The 17,924-nt window shown below is 34.9% G+C and overlaps 2 protein-coding genes across 3 annotated transcripts; both read left to right on the top strand.

Annotated features, from left to right (window-relative positions):
• The first annotated feature begins 3,851 nt into the window (after nt 1-3,851).
• LOC149925944 (excitatory amino acid transporter-like) lies at nt 3,852-7,805 on the top strand. Its single transcript, XM_090161031.1, has 9 exons — nt 3,852-4,346; nt 4,412-4,631; nt 4,686-4,728; nt 4,799-4,901; nt 4,966-5,092; nt 5,153-5,386; nt 5,441-5,635; nt 6,561-6,695; nt 7,491-7,805. The coding sequence occupies exons 1-9, from the start codon at nt 4,094-4,096 to the stop codon at nt 7,663-7,665; spliced, it is 1,485 nt and encodes a 494-aa protein (XP_090017157.1). The 5' UTR covers nt 3,852-4,093; the 3' UTR covers nt 7,666-7,805.
• A 1,007-nt stretch (nt 7,806-8,812) lies between these two features.
• On the top strand, nt 8,813-17,543 carry LOC149925943 (putative sodium-dependent multivitamin transporter). Of its 2 annotated transcripts, XM_090161064.1 has the most exons (12): nt 8,818-8,989; nt 9,451-9,831; nt 9,895-9,960; nt 10,025-10,144; nt 10,207-10,361; nt 10,826-10,966; nt 12,387-12,525; nt 13,146-13,347; nt 13,746-13,900; nt 15,375-15,574; nt 17,194-17,291; nt 17,349-17,543. In XM_090161064.1, the coding sequence occupies exons 2-12, from the start codon at nt 9,460-9,462 to the stop codon at nt 17,462-17,464; spliced, it is 1,764 nt and encodes a 587-aa protein (XP_090017190.1). In that variant the 5' UTR covers nt 8,818-8,989; nt 9,451-9,459; the 3' UTR covers nt 17,465-17,543. The 2 variants fall into 2 exon arrangements, with proteins under 2 accessions (XP_090017191.1, XP_090017190.1); XM_090161065.1 differs by lacking the exon at nt 15,375-15,574 and having other exon boundaries at nt 8,813-8,989.
• Nucleotides 17,544-17,924: the final 381 nt, after the last annotated feature.

The raw sequence follows: 17,924 nt of genomic DNA, 5'->3' as shown, positions 1-17,924 counted from the left end.
TTTAATTTAATATGATGTAATATATTAAATTTAATATGATTTAATGTATTTAATTTTATTTAGTATGATTTAATATATTTAATTTTATTTAGTATGATGTAAGATATTTAATTTAATTTAATTAAATTTAATATGATGTAAGATATTTAATTCATATAATTAAATTTAATTAAATTTAATATGATGTAAGATATTTAATTCATATAATTAAATTTAATTAAATTTAATATGATGTAAGATATTTAATTCATATAATTAAATTTAATTAAATTTAATATGATGTAAGATATTTAATTCATATAATTAAATTTAACTAAATTTAATATGATGTAAGATATTTAATTTATATAATTAAATTTAATACGATGTAAGATATTTAATTTATATAATTAAATTTAATTAAATTTAATATGATGTAAGATATTTAATTTATATAATTAAATTTAATTAAATTTAATATGATGTAAGATATTTAATTTATATAATTAAATTTAATTAAATTTAATATGACGTAAGATATTTAATTTATATAATGAAATTTAATTAAATTTAATATGATGTAAGATATTTAATTTATATAATTAAATTTTATATGATTTAAGATATTTTACTTTATTTAGTATGATGTAAGATATTTTATTTTATTTAGTATGATGTAAGATATTTTATTTTATTTAATATGATGTAAGATATTTAATTTAATTTAATATGATGTAAGATATTTAATTTAGTTTAATTTAATATGGTGTAATATATTTAATTTAATTTAATTTAATATGGTGTAATATATTTAATTTAATTTAATTTAATATGGTGTAATATATTTAATTTAATTTAATATGGTGTAATATATTTAATTTAATTTAATATGGTGTAATATATTTAAATTAATTTAATTTAATTTAATATGATGTAATACATTTAATTTAATTTAATATGATGTATTATATTTTATTTTATTTAATATGATGTAATATATTTAATTTAATTTAATATGATGTAATATATTTAATTTAATTTAATATGATGTAATATATTTAATTTAATTTAATATGATGTAATATATTTAATTTAATTTAATATGATGTAATATATTTAAATTAATTTAATATGATGTAATACATTTAATTTAATTTAATATGATGTAATATATTTAATTTAATTTAATATGATGTAATATATTTAGTTTATATAATTAAATTTAATTAAATTTAATATGATGTAAGATATTTAATTTATGTAATTAAATTTAATTAAATTTAATATGATGTAAGATATTTAATTTATATAATTAAATTTAATTAAATTTAATATGATGTAAGATATTTAATTTATATAATTAAATTTAATTAAATTTAATATGATGTAAGATATTTAATTTATATAATTAAATTTAATATGATGTAAGATATTTTATATTATTTAGTATGATGTAAGATATTTTATTTTATTTAGTATGATGTAAGATATTTTATTTTATTTAGTATGATGTAAGATATTTTATTTTATTTAGTATGATGTAAGATATTTTATTTTATTTAGTATGATGTAAGATATTTTATTTTATTTAGTATGATGTAAGATATTTTATTTTATTTAGTATGATGTAAGATATTTTATTTAATTTAATTTAATATTATGTAATATATTTAATTTAGTTTAATTTAATATGATGTAATGTATTTAATTTAGTTTAATTTAATATGATGTAATATATTTTATTTTATTTTATTTAATGTGATGTAATACATTTAATTTAATTTAATATGATGTATTATATTTTATTTTATTTAATATGATGTAATATATTTAATTTAATATGATATAATATATTTAGTTTAATTTAATACGATGTAATATATTTTTTTAATTTAATATGATGTAATATATTTTATTTCATTTAATCTGATGTAATATATTTAATTTAATTTAATATGATATATATACTATATTTAATTTATTTTAATTTAATATGATATACTATATTTAATTTATTTTAATTTAATATGATATACTATATTTAATTTATTTTAATTTAATATGATATATTATATTATATTTTATTTAATATGATATATACTATATTTTGTTTTATTTAATATGATATATACTATATTTTTTTTTATTTAATATAATATATATATATTATTTAATTCAATTTAATATATGTAATTAAATATATTTTAGTGATATAAGACGTAGATATTACAGGAGGAATAAAATATTAATATTTGTAAAACCAGCTGGAGACATGGGCGGGGCTTAAACTACGTATAATGTTAAAACGTAAGGTGTATTACAAATTAACTGTCGTGCTCTACGCACATTTGCGCCCTGAAATGTACAAATAGCCCGACCGTTTCTACGACAATAACTCAAGCAATTCCACAGATATATACGTAGTGTATAAATATATAATACCCAGGTACGACACAATTCAAATGGTTTATGGGTCCACAAAATTGTTCCTATCATAATTATGATTGGTAGGATCCGCTATCACGTGGTATGGAAAATGAGGAGCTACCGGAAATTCGGAATGAAACTTTTTTTAATAGCATTGCGTGATATTTAGTAAATTATACTTTGAAAAATTGTGCTTTAAATTTAACTTAAATTTCTAACAAGCATCTTTAACAAATCATAATCGAATAATATCGAAATTAGGTCACTCTCCATTTCATAAGAAGCAAACGAAAGAGAGGGACAGACAAAGCTTTAAAACCTGTAAGCTCGATTCTCTGTTTCACCGAGAGTGAAAGGGAATCTCAAGGACAAATTTTAAAAGCGAAAAAGAGTCTCCTTTACGGACAACTAGCGACATCTGTGGCAGTTAACAGAACTAAACTTTGAAGCGCGAAAAATGAAGTAACATTTGAAGTCAGAACAATGGTTAAGAACATTTTCCTACTTTAACCAAAACAAAAGAAAGCACAGTATAGTTAAAGAAGATAGTAGCCTATTTTTCTATGTCAGATTAAAATTAAATTGATAATTAATTTAGCATGTTTTCGATAAACAAAAATTATCCCAATAGATCACGTGTTCTGAACGCGAATGTCATTCTAAAGAGGGGCTGGAACTCCAATTGAAATTCTTCGTCACAAATGTTCCCATAATTATCAAGCAATATCAAGCTAATGGTCTAAACACGCGTATAGTCTAGTCCTCGAATAGAACGGAATGAAACGCAGTTTGAAGAGAGGAAAGGGGTAAAGTCGGCTGTAAAAATATCCCAGTAGAATCAACCAGCGCTACGCGTTGACGTGCATCCCGTTAAATTTCTAAGCGGTAATTACCTCGCTTCCTCTTTTTGGTCTCAACTTATTATTGTTTAAAGTCAGACTGTCGTGGGTGTTAGCTAATTAGACATCATTGCCCCCAATTAAAAGAAATAAAATAATAATTAATGGCAACTGAGTGTAATTGGACGCTAGCGTGAAAACAACAGCTTTTAATTCTAGTGTTTTCGAGACACGGAAATCAACTTAACACCACAAATAAAATTATATCCAAAACTAGTCCTGTTTACCTAGTCAATATAGCTATAAATTATACGAAATTTGCATCTCAAACACGTTCGTACAACTACCGACAACACTAACTATAGGGTTTTTTATATAAACAACTTCGTAAGCTGCCAAGAATACGAAAAGAGAAAAATAAACTAACCAAAAACGTTGCCTATAAGTATTTAGTGTACACCCTAATTTTTATCTTCTATTTTTAACCCTCAAACGATCGGGGACATACTCAAAGAAGAAGAGATTCTAGTATAACGATTGTAAGCAACTGTGAATTTGATCCATAAACGAGCGTAATAAATTGGAGTCTCCACAGAGTAACCAACGTATCTCCGACTATTAAATGTGTTGTGACAGATCTGGAAGGGAGAAATTCTAGAAGCTATTTCGTATCAGCCCTATCAGATCGACGACGCTTTTCAACTCTTCGCGTTCGAAACAGCTCGTAATTGCTAACAAAAATAAGCTTAACACGTGACGCAACTACCAACCTCTTTGGGTGCTCCACTCTCCCTCCCGAAACGAACCGTTGCCAAAGTTCCCGAGAAAGTTTTCGCGTCTTTCAAGACATGGCGACTACCGAAGACGGAATTTACGTGTCTTCGCCGCCTCGCTGGAAGAGAGTCGCCAGATGGTTGAGACGGGAATGGCTACTACTGGCCACCATCGCGTCCGCTATATTGGGCATCACCTTGGCCCTGGCGTTGCGGACCACCGACGTGTCCGAGGAAATCTTGATGGTGGTCAAATTACCCGGATACATCTTTTTGAGCCTGATGAAAATGTTAGTCTTGCCCATCATGATCTCTAGCGTGATTAGCGGTATGGATTTAAAGTAACCCGCGTGACTTTTGACGTTACAAGAGCCGCTTTTTGTTTCGTGACAGGTAGCGCTACCTTGACGGGAAAATCTCAGGGAAAAGTCGCCCTGACTACCATGAGTTATTTCGTCATTACCAGTTTCATATCGTCGTTAATTGGACTGGTGTTGGTGGTATCAATACAGCCGGGTTCCCCCGAAATACGCGAAATCCAGGGGAAAGATTTGGATATCGGAGGCTATGCTTATCATACCAAAGTTGTGGATACGTTGCTGGATATGGTCAGGTAAAGTATTCTGGACTTTTTCGTACAATTACGTACCAATTATTTTCTTGGTAGGAACGCGTTTCCCGATAATTTAGTACAAGCTTGTTTCCGGCAAGTAAGTGCTGTATTTAAAAATTATGTCGAAGCTCTTTCTTCGGTATTCATGGTATGAATAAACCGTTTAGGAATACACCAACTACAGGGATAAAATTGAAGTGGACGTCAACGGGACGGAAAATGTGTCTTTGGAAAAAGTCGTGTCAAAACGACTGGGTGTCAACTCGCTAGGTTCGTTTCGGGCGAAAGCAATCCGTTAAGAATATCGCTATAAATTAGCGTTATATTTTCCCAGGACTCATCACATTTTGCGCGATTTTCGGGGTGTCAATGGGTGCTATGGGCGAACACGCTAAGCTGATGAAACAATTCTTCATCGCCCTGGATCGTATCGTCATGAAGTTAGCCCTGACCATTCTCTAGTAAGATAATAATTAAGGGTTTAATAACATTCGCAATTACCGAAGATAATCAATTTGCAGTCTAATGCCCGTGGGCGTGGTAAGCCTGATAACTGCCAACTTTCTGCAAGCCGGCGACATCGTGTTACTAGTCAACCAATTGGCCCTGTTTATCGTCACGGTACTTGTGGGTTTAGCTTTGGAACTGTTCGCCTTACAACCCCTACTGTACTGGATCGTCACCAAGAAGAACCCGTTCAAGTACATGTGGAATTGCCTGGAAGCGGCCATTACGGCATTCGGCGTCTCCTCCAGGTAAGGACTCGTTATCAGATAAAAGTGCCTCTCCGTTGACAATATCCTCGACAGCTCGGCAGCCATGCCAGTGACGCTCCGTTGCGTCGAGGAGAAATGTAAAGTGGACAGTCGGATCACTCGTTTCGTGGTGCCCATCGGGGTCACCGTCAACATGGATGGCACCGCGTTGTTCATCACGGTGGCCACCATCTTCATCGCGCAAATCAGTCAAGTCACCATCGGCGCTGGAGAAGTCATCGCTCTACTGTAATTATTTCAAATATTGGTACCAGAGGCGTACCGAGCCCCGGGTTAAGAGAGTTAATATTTAACCGGGTGCCAAGCTGGCTATCATATAGGGGGGGGGGGGCGCCAAAACACTCCTATCTTTAATGTCCAATTGTTCTTCAACCAGTGATAATTCTGATTCTTCGTTCAATAGAATTTTAATCTTTCAGTTGTTCAGATTTCTATCTAAAACAAATTCTAGTTTTTCCAAAATCTATCACAATATCTCATATCAGGAATCCATAGCTCTACTAGGAATGCTTATCGCGGCAGATTTTCGTCTGGATGTGGCATAAGTTTTTTTTGACGTCACTATGTTCACTTTACAAACAACAACGTGAGAGGGGAGCGCGCGTAGAGGGGATTTTTTTATCTCGTAGGTGGGGCCAAAGGTGTCAGAGTGATCTTACCAAACGCGATACGCCAGGATAAGCATTCTAAGTATATATGATATATAAGTATATGATATATAAGTATATGATATATAAGTATATGATATATAAGTATATGATATATAAGTATATGATATATAAGTATATGATATATAAGTATATGATATATAAGTATATGATATATAAGTATATGATATATAAGTATATGATATATAAGTATATGATATATAAGTATATGATATATAAGTATATGATATATACAGTACAAATCGAACTTACGAAAAACGGACTAGTTTCGTGGTTGGTAAATTAATCGGTAGGTTATATAAAAATTGAAGTAAGACCGTACCAACGACGATACTAAACGATCGGTGAAATTTAGCATAGTCTAGACTATAATGAAAAAATACAAAGCAATTTAAATTTTTTGGTATATAGGGGGCGCCATATACCCTTGGTACGCCACTGATTTGTAAGGTATCGAGTATAATGCAATGTTGGGTTTGTGTCAGGTTAACAGCCACGGCCGTTAGCATCGCCACTTCATCGGTGCCAAGCGCCTCGATATTCTTGATGGTGATGACCTTGTCCGTGGTGGGAGCTCCGGTGGAAGATATCAGTTTCATCGTTGTCATGGAATGGATTCTGTAAGGGAAACAATTCACATGATTTATCTATAAACGATTTCCTACATAGTTCTACAAACTAATCTTTACATTTAGAACAATTTGTAGGAACAAATATAAATACACTCTGGCAAAAGTAAATGAACCGACGTTTTCAGACTGCTATACTCCCCATGCTGGAGGCGTTTTCCTTATGAAGTTACATTTTGACCTTGAATTTGAAATTTTGCGCGCTCCTAGGCCGAAATAAAACGCGTTTTTGTTTTTAAGAAAACATTTTTTATACATAGAAATAGCTATATCCCCAATTCCCAAGTGCAATTTATCGCGTCAAAGGATTACTCGATTTTATCATCAATTTCATAAGGAAAACGCCCTTCGATTCTGAGCGGTTTTTTCATAACTTCGGTTCATTTACTTTACTTCTGACTCTGGCCAATAAGGCTTTTCAGCTTAAATAGAGCCGCGTGTTTTATAATAGCGGACAAAAATACAGCAGTTTATGAAGCTCTATGTAAATTTAAAAGGCTAATTATTTCAAAGCATACAAAACATATTTTCGTTCTATAGGCGTCATTTCGCGCTAAAACATGGCTGCCACCAGATTCGCATTTTATAAATATTTGGTAGTTTCGAGTTGTTACGCTCAGATATTTTTAGATCAGTTGATACGGGTCAAAATTCAAAACAGATACCAAATACAATGATACAGTGTTGGTGGTAATTTCTTTTCTAAAATATTGTGGCGTGGTAATGTTTATTTTAGAGTCTACATTTATTAATTAATTCATGTTAAAAAGCATCTTTGTCTTGCAGGGACCGTAGCCGAACGGTCAACAACGTAATGGGAGACGCATTCGCGTGCGGAATTGTGGGCCATCTGTGCAAGGACGAACTGGAGAACGCCGGCCCACCGCCCACCGAGTTCGAAATGGAACGCATTGACCTTCCGCTGCCCCGGAAAATGACCAACCCCAATATTCACTCGTGAAGGCCTCAATGCTTCTTCATCTTGTCGTAACAAAGTGGCGCTTACGACTTTTAGAAAACCGGACAATTTTTACGCGCATTTTAAATCACATTTTTAAATGTTTTTCCTTTTAATAATAAAAATCACGTTTATTATACTTATTACGATATTGCGTTTATTTCCAACTGGGAAGGTCCTTTACCCGAGGTGTTTATTGCCGATTTGGTTCAAAATCGGGCGTAATGTAGACCTATTTGAGATATGAAATTTCCCAAAAGGAGACGTTGCACTACCCATTCGATTTGCCATGGCAACCGAAAATGTTTTTGACCACTTAAAACAAAAATAAGATTTTTTCCTTATTTTACCCAAAAATGTTCCAATTTACCCAAACTTTATGAAATTTACCTAAATGTGGTCCATGTTACCCATTTCGTGATTTAAAAAAAAAAATTAAAAAAATCGAAACGGAGAAAATCCCATGCTTTTTTAAAAAGAGATTTTTTTGGTTTTAAGTGGTCAAAAACATTTTCGGTTGCCATGGCAAATCGAATGGGTAGTACAACGTCTCCTTTTGGGAAATTTCATATTTCATATAGGTCTACATTACGCCCGACTTGGAACAAAATCGGCAATAAACACCTCGGGTACTCTCCTTAGTTTGATTAAACCCGTTTTGCCTGAATGCTCATATTTTCTCGACGTCGTTCGGCCATATTTTTTATATTTTATTTCTAGCCGGGAAACCGAAAAACGTATGCGCGCACTGGTGAAACGAATATACTTCCAACTGTTTTGCCACGTCAATTTGCCGTTGCAATATATAGCGCTCTTGATGATCTACACAACGCAAACTCAGAGGAATTTCCCCCGCTTGGCTACGTTTTTTCGCGTTCCCAATCATACCCGATCACACACACATGGACGATACCAGCCTATAATGACTCGTATACTAAAGTACACGATTCATAAAAAAATTGTATTTTACGCTCGCAGCTGTACTAAAGCGTCTAACACCGTTTACGTCATTAAAACGCCCCGAATTTAGCGGGAAAAAACGTACAGTAAAATAAAATACATTAATTAAAAAATTAATAACAAATTTGCTTTTCTAATTTAAACCGGTATAGTTAAAATATACGTAGAAAAAAGTACGAGAAAAAAATTGCCGGAATTTTCTACTCTGAAATCTCATTTAAGAATATCCATAAATTGCCTGAACGAGTTGGGGAAAAGTTCAGTCCCAAAAATAACCTCCGGAAAGAGTACTAGTACATTTTTTTTAAAAAGGTAAATTTTTCGCCTTCCATCACTCCCGAAGCCTTTGTGTCGCCGTCTGCGAAAGGTAATTGTTATTATTATTATCACCTTTAACCTCAAACGATAATCTTCCTCATTGCGTTTAAAGAATGACCCCAAAATGAGTGGAGCTAAATAATTCAACACGTAAAAAAACAAGTAGTACCGAGACTTTCGATTTTCAACAAATGAGTAGTCACGTGCTTCTGAATCGCGTTAACTATAGAATTCGTCAATGGTCGATAAAGGGGAGGTAGTCAAATTCGACTTAAGCCCAATGCGCGCGCTGCACCCCGTACAAAATCGATTCCTCGCGACGCCAGAAACGCGAAAATGAAGCACTCGGTTAGCAATGTATTTAAACGGTTAGTAGTTAGCGCCGTGCGCCCTAAAAATGTAGACAATATTGAACACTCCGTAGTAGCCGCGCAAAGCGATTATGGCGGAAAAATTCGGGTGTCAAGGATTAGGAATAGTTTTCTTTTAAACTAGTGGTATACTTTCCAGCGAAACAAGATGTCCGTAAGCCTCAGTCCAAAAACGTTTCTGGAATGGTCAGATTACTTTGTCATCTTCGGCGTCTTGGCTTTATGCACCGGGTTGGGTTTCTACTTCCGGCAGAAGAAAACGAAGCGAGCGCGTGACGACAACGGGACTGGCTTGATGGAGTTCGTCCTGGCCAGTCGGAACTTGTCGGTCTTCCCAGTGGCCGTGTCCATTACAGCCACGTCCTTGTCAGCCTTCTCCCTGACCAGCGTCACGGGGGAATTGTACCTTTACGGGATTCAGTATTGCGTCGAGTACATCGGCATCTTCCTCGGAAGTGTCTTCGCCGCGTATTTCATCGTGCCCATTTACAGAGAATGCCAGTACGTCAGTGTCTTTGAGGTATAACTTAACGACTTGATAATTTAATGGCTGTATGTGAATAAAGGAATGTAAATCACTTAGATTATGGAGAAGAGATTAGATCGTACCATGAGGAAGGTCTTTTCCATGGCGTACATCCTCCAAAAGGTTTTAAATTTACATTCGTTACTTTAAAGACCAGTTTCCTTTAACCGCATTCTTCTTCGCGTAGTTACTCTTTCTGGCACTCGTGTTACACCTTCCAGCTCTGTCCTTGATGACTCTGACGAAATTTGATTACAGAATCACCACCGTGGTCTTGGGATTCGTCTGCACGCTTTACAGCACCTTGGTGAGTATATATTGAAAATTCCCGACACTAGAAGATGAAGTAACGGTTTACGTAACGGTTAGGGTGGTTTGAGAGCTGTGGTTTGGACGGACGTAATCCAAGGGCTTCTGATGTTCGTCACTTTGATGATGGTCGCTTTCCAAGGAATCATTAGAATTGGTGGTGTTTCTGAACTGTGGGAGGAAGCGGTTGAACACCATTTCGTCACGGCTATAAAGTACCACTGATATTCTTTCGATGTCGCTTGTTCTGGGATTTCGGAGTAGGGAATTCTACTCCGATTCTGTGGTGGCGAAAAGTTGGCTGAAAATGATTTCTCAAACGGTTCTTTTAGCAGACACATTCCGGATAAGCAGACTATTTTATTAGTTTAATATCTTTACAACTCCTTTTGAGAAGGAGTAAAAAGTGTAGCCCCAAGTAATTATTTCCACCAGAACAAGCGAATAGATTAATTTAGCCTTAAAGGCCTAGGTTTTCTTCCGCCTGTTTTCCTTTAAGTTTACTTCCCGCCGCACAAATATCCTGGTGGTAGGCCAACCGCAGTGCACGTTGGCCTACCACCAGGATATTTGCGCGGCGGGAAGTAAACTTAAAGGAAAACAGGCGGAAGAAAACCTAGGTCTTTAAAGGTGTACACCTTTTGCTACTAAGGCGTAACTAATTAGTGTTCATCTTCAGTTTTACGGAAGATGACACTACACGGTACAGCGCCTGGTCAGCACTCGCCTTTGGATTTATGTGGTCGCTGGATTTATTCATGGTCAACCAGGCGTTAGTTCAACGGATTTTCGGAGCTCATTCGGACCTCGCCGCCAAAAAGTACTCCTCGATATTATACAGGATCGTTTTATGGAGAGGTCGACGTACTTCGCTGTTTTTTGCGTGACTCGTTCGTCAGTTTCCGGCTGGGGAAAATATCACTGTGCCTTTTTGCGCTATCTATACTGGTACTACATAGAATTATTTTATGGTACCAATATAACTATTTTGGTCTTCTTAATTATTTTTAATATCGTACTAATATTTAAATGGTAATTATAAAATGAAGAATTATGTTACCTTGAATATGGGAAGACAAAATTTCCAAACGCATCGTCGCATTTTCAAAGCATTCTTAGTTTATAGATGGCGCACCGTAGTGCAGCCTGTATTCAGTCTACCATAACTTACGCGCCGAAACCTATTTAGTTTTACTAGCGCTCGTTAGATGGCGCAAAGAGACCGTGATATTTTCTCCTCACCCCCACCAGCAGCAGACTACGTTAGGAACGAAGGGTTATACTTATTTACGAACTGCCCTCTCTATAAATAGAATCTTGTTGTTACTTTCAAGTTTCAACATAAGTATGCCATAAAAGCATTTTCTTCAATGAAACCTCGTTCACGGGATATGGCGCAAATTACGTCACTTAAACGCGTCATCCGCTTTACTGATAGGAAACTAAAGTTAGAGAAGCGGTTTCTAACTTTATCAATCTTATAGATTTCGTTTCCGCGGTAACATTTTCAATAGCGCCAGCATTATACGGTTTTATGCATTTTTGGGTCCACTTCTAAGCTTCGTGCGTAGTTTAAATTTTAGTATCGCCGCCTACCGACCGAGTTTTAAATTGAATATATGAAAGCTGTCTGCTCGTTCAAAATTATCTTCACAACAGCTGAAAGTTTCAACCATTGAGTTGGGAATATTAATCTAGAGATCCAATCAAATCTGCTCCCCGCGAAACAAGTTTTTGAAAATTACGAATGTACCGACTCCTCTAAAATGACGAGAAAACGTTATCATATGACCCGTGGCGCCATCCATTACTTTTGAGAAAACAAATTATTTTTGCCGGAAAACGCGTCTTATATGAACGAACCATTGAGAGATAGACGGCGCCACGGGTAGAATGATAAAGTTTTCTCGTCATTTGGGAGCACACCGCAGTTCTTTTTTAAAAACTTGTTTCACGAAATACTGAAATCTGAGGTTTTGATTGGACCTCTAGATTAATATTCCCAACTCAATGGTTTCAACCGAAAAACATTGAAATTCGAAAGTCGTCTGCTATTTCTTCACATATTTAGTTCACTGATATTAAGGCAGATGGCGCTAAATTTCCTAATTGTATATTCCATTTGACACAAGGTCTCATTGAAATTTTTTCTATGGAAATGTTATACAGAGGCATACTTATGAGTGATTGTTACATACGCTTTCACCAACCATTTACCGAACTCGATTATACATTCTTAGAGCTGTCATCTTCGGAGGATTCTTGAGTCTGGTATTTGGAGTCGCAATTGCCTTAACCGGGGCTGTCATGTATGTTTACTATCGTGAATGTGATCCCATGAAGTTTACGAAATACACGGGAGTCGATCGAATTGACCAGGTACAAACATGAGCCACGAGCGAGGGGCAGGTCACTTCCATTTTGGGTGCGTCTTAATCATAGTAAAATGATTAAATCAGGGTAATCAAGATTAGAAAATCTAATCACGATTTAAACGAGATTTAATCATTCTTATCATGATCTAATCTTTTTAATCAGGATTTAATCATTTAAACGAGATTTAATAATTCTAATCATGATATAATCATTTTAATTAGATTTAATCATTTTAATTAGATTTAATTATTTTAATCACGATTTAACCAATATAATCGGTCGAATATAGAATTTATCATTAAAATCAAAACTAAAGTACGATTTAAACATACTAATCACGATATAAAAAATTTTTAATCAGGATTTAATAATTTTAAACAGATTTAATCATTTTAATCAGATTAAATCATTTAATCATTATTAAATCAGATTTAAACATTCTAATCATGATTAAACGTGATTTAATCAACTTAATCGTGATTAAATTGAAATTAATCAAAATAATCACGATTAAATCGGATTTAATCTTTTGAGGGGTGCGTCGTTAATCAAGGAAGTGACCTGTCCCTCGGCCACGAGCTCAATTCCGTATTTCCCGAGGCAATATCTTACCTTGTACGTAGCTTTTCGTGTACGCCATCGGGGACTTGTTCGCGGATTACCCTTTTCTGAAAGGAGTGGCCATATCTGGTATCATCAGCGCCTCTCTAAGTACCTTCTCGTCGTTCATCAATTCTTTCGCCGCTGTGAGTTTGGAGGACTTCGTCAAGCCAATGTTTCCAAAGATATCCGAGAAACACAGCTTGCTAATTTGCATGTGTTTGAGTAAGTGATACTCATTGAGTTGAGAATATTAATCTAGAGGTCCAATCAACCCGTCGGATTTCAGTATTTCGCGAAACAAATTTTTAAAAAATAAGAATACTGCCGTCTGCTCCCAAATAACGAGAAAACTTAATCATTCTACCCGTGGCGCCGTCTATCTCTCAATGGTTCGTTCAAATAAGACGCGTTTTCCATTTCAAAAAAATGGATGGCGCCACGGGTCATCTGATTAAGCTTTCTCGTCATTTTAGAGGAGACGACACATTCGTAATTTTCAAAAACTTGTTTCGCGGCGAGCAGATTTGATTGGATCTCTAGATTAATATTCCCAACTCAATGGTGATACTACCGATTCATTTTGTAATTTATACCGTTCGTAACGGCTATCAACTGTCTAGGTTTCGCCTTTGGTATCGTACCAATTTTTGGTAGCTTCTTGATACCCCTGATTGGTAACGCCGTCAAAGCATTGGGTGTCGTCAACGGGGTTTTCGGAGGACCACTAGTCGGAGCTTCGTTCCTCGTGTTATTCTGTCACAAAACCACCATCAAAGTAAGTCATCCGTTACTAGGACTGTCCCTCCATTTCGATAATATTGGTGAAAATTGTTCGCCAGTCTGGAAGCTTTTGAAGAGCTCTCGGATACCTTTCGGGACTGTTCAAGCAAGACTTGTTCGAGAGCAGGTACCACCAAGAACCCAAGGCTGAGCTCTGATAAATTCGTCTGCAATAGTTTTTTAGACTAGTCAATACGTGCTTTTAGGCTGGAATTTCAGACTATCCGGTCAAGCTCTGAACTGTCCGGGACGATTTCGTGACGTCATAGCTTAGTCCGAATCAGTTCTTTGAACGGTTGCGAACTTACTAATAGTTTTCACCTATCATTCACGTTACTTTTGAGAGTTCTTTAATTCGGAATATGTTATGAAAATGTCAAGGTTACCCAAGTTGTGAGTTTGACCTTGAAAATGGTGATATCGACCTTCAAAAATTTTCTGTCGAAAATATATTAATATCTCTTAATTGGAAGTTTTGGGTACCCCTGATCTAAACTAAACTAAAGACTAGCCTTGGGAACTGCAGGTATATGTTTGTCTTTTTAACATTGAAAAGGCTTAACGAAACTTCCAAAACTTTCAAAGGCTTATTTTTGTATAAATAATGATTAAATATAGTTCGAACATATAAATGTTTCAAGGTTTGTACGGTAATCATTTTTTAAATTAAATTGTTTAAATTTCAAACATTTTCAAATTTGAGATTTAAACACGTTTTCGCTGTTACGTATCTCCATCAACGTTACACCTGCTAGTAATTCTTTCAAACACGAGGTATAAACTTATCTGTACGGAAAGATGCGTGTCATTAACCGATATCAGAAGTAAATGAACCGAAGTTATCGAAATAGCGCTCAGAATAGGAGGGCATTTTCCCTATGAAAATGATGAGAAAATCGAGCCAAATTATACCTAATTTCCTTCCTCGTCTATTGACGCGATAAATTGCACTTGGGAATTGTGGGTATAGCTATTTCTATGTATAACCACGGTTAACTTTGATCACGCGCTGTTCGCGTTACAGCGGCCAACATATTCGTCGAAATTCCACGAGCAAGGATTTTCCCCCTATAAACTGTACTATAACGTGTAGGAGTTCAGCGCCACGCTCGGTTTTTCTATTGGCTTCAATGTAAAAGCTATTCTAAAAATAATAATCCGCTAGGGGCGCTCACGTCATACACATCTTTTGCTCATAGGTTAACACAGAAACGTCAACGAATGAGATGGCCGCTGTAGCGCGAGAGATCAAAGTTGGCCGTGGTATTACAAACGTTTTTTTTTTCGGCCTAGGAGCGCGCAAAATTTAAAATTCGACGTTAAAATGTAACTTCATAAGGAAAACGCCTCCAACATGAGGAGTATAGCAGTCTGATAACTTCGGTTCATTTACTTTGGCCGATACCCTTTGTATAGTTTTTAACCGTACGTTTTGTTTCTGATATAACTTAATATCTCAAATGTCGTAGTCTTGCGTGGGGTCTTTGCTGATAGGCATCGCTTTCAACGCCTGGATTATCGTGGGTAGTTTCGTGCATGTTTCCAATCGGAAATTCACGGCGCTCGACCACTCAACCGAGGAATGCCACTGGGAGGACGACGCAGAGACATTCATTCTGACGAACGAAGTCAACGTTACCAGGAACGTCACCTTTACCGAATCTGAAAGGTAGCGGAAAGTGTTATCGAGGTGAAGCTCGCTCTAGCAAACGCATAGGCGAAACGTGCGGGATACGCAGTCTGTGTTAACTAAAGCGAGTGCAACCTGTACAGGTCACGGTTTATATATTTACACAGGCTAGACTACTTGTACCTTCATACGTGCTAGCGTTTTGAGCCTCTTAAGTTCTTCTACTATGCTACTGGTACGCCCTCTAATGTATATAAACAGTACTAATTAATTTATTATAAATTGTAATTATAAATACACTAATGAGCTACCGTATTTATAATTTGATAATATGTATTTTAGAATTTATTAATTATCTACGATACATTTAAATTTAAAATATATGTGGCGCTCCATTTTTAAATATAAATATTATTTTAACAATAGTTGATTATAGTTCAGAAACTTTACACAAGCCGGCGCTGTAGGCGCGAAGTAGAAAATTCTAAAAAAAATTAAAACATATACTATAACAGGTTTTTAACCTAGGCTTAGTGAAGCAGCCCCTATGTTTTAACCACGGCCAACCCCGATAGCGGAAGCGCTTTATAGAAGTTGTCAGTGCTCTGACGGATTTCCGGGAACATTTTAACAAGTTAGCTACAACCAAAATAATTTCTGTTACCGCCTGTTGCAACTCGTTTGTCACAATAGGCAAAACTATAAAGTAAATATGGTCTTAACCAACTTGTTAAAATGGGAAAACAAAATCATGTGACTACCATATCACAGCCAACTTCCATTCGGTAACTCCTGTTCATAATTGGCCGTGCGACGGTAAAGAAAAAATTATCCCTTCCAAATACTGCACCTTTCTATTACCAAATGTTTTAAATAGTAATATTAATATTCATAATTAGATAATTTAGATGAACGGCCATTAGCAAAATAAAATGAATAATAGTTCGTATTTCTTAGGATAGATGGCGCTGCAGTTCTCCACTAAGTCACGTGATTACTATCTTTTCAGCCCCCCTCTACTTTATAGTTTCGCCTATTAAGCTGCTTCTGCTCCTTGTGGGTGGAAAATAGTAGAGCGGAAAATATTAGTCTTACAGAAACATCTAACAACCTCTATTGTAACTATTATTACTTAAAAGGGAGTATGACCCTAGTGGGGAACTTCAAGCTTCAATCAGTATTCTCTCGTGGGGTGACAATCTAAAATGTAGTAGAAAATTCAAATTTCCCTTCCTGCTGGGAAGTTTTTAAAATTTCGCTAGCAGTAGGATTTTCTAGACTGTCGCTCCACCAATGAGTATTAGCTGAACCTTCATCTACCCTGCTGGTGTTGTATCTCCTTTAAGCGCGAATATTATAATGTATTGAATAAAGGCTACACACTACGATACGCCATCTATTGAATCTTAACATTTTATTTTATTATACATAATTTATCTTTAAATGTTAATATATTATTGCAAATAATATAATTATTAATGTATAATAAAATAATTTATTTTATATAATTTCTTACGCAAAACAACGGTCATTTTGTTTCTTTGCCTGAAACTGACTAACGAGTTTCGCAGAAAGAAACGGGTGTGCACTGACCTCTCCATAAACTGATCATGTTAATTATCTCATTCGAAACTGTCTAAAAACTATGTCCGTTTCAGCTACTTCTTGCCGTTGTACAAAATTTCTTTCATGTGGTATCCAGCCATTGGGTTTGCGGTGACATATCTGGTTGGAGTTGTCGTTTCACAAATAATTGGTAATTGATTATTTTATGAATTTTAAACTTTTAATTGATGCGCGGATGTTTCTCTAGGAGGGAAAGTTCAGCCTAACAACAACAACATAAAAACTAACTATTTACACGTTAAAACTAACGATCCAAACGACAATGTTGAAGGGCTCGAATCGATAGCGCTCACAGCTGCTTAAGCGTTAAAATTATTTCTTAAAATGTGTTTGTTTTAACAATGTAAAAAGTATTATTTTATATAATAAATATTGTTTTGTACCTAATTTATTTTATTTACAATGCGATTCTACTCAACGAAAATTTATCGGTACCTAACGACAATTTTATTTCGTTAACGCTTAACGATAAATATCTGGTTAAATAGAGGTTAAACCCGCCATAGGAAACGTGTAGTGGAAACTTGTACGAGTTGCTTTTGTATCGAAATATTCTTGAAAACTATACTCTCAAGGAGACATCCCGAAGTGTAACCCACCGATTTTGTTCAAACTCGGGGGATTGGTAGACCTTCGTGTAACTTGAAAATTCCTAAAGGGAATTTATTCAATAGGCAACCGTTTTGCCATGGCAACGAAAAATGTTTTTGACAACAAAAAAATTGTCATTTTCCCATTGAAAATAACATGGGATTCTGACCGA

This window comes from Leiobunum rupestre, chromosome 10, assembly GCF_980474605.1.
Source record: "Leiobunum rupestre chromosome 10, qqLeiRupe1.1.hap1, whole genome shotgun sequence".
Taxonomy (NCBI): domain Eukaryota; kingdom Metazoa; phylum Arthropoda; class Arachnida; order Opiliones; family Sclerosomatidae; genus Leiobunum; species Leiobunum rupestre.
The sequence above is the reverse complement of the archived record's forward strand: the minus strand, read 5'-3'. Positions and strand labels throughout refer to the sequence as shown.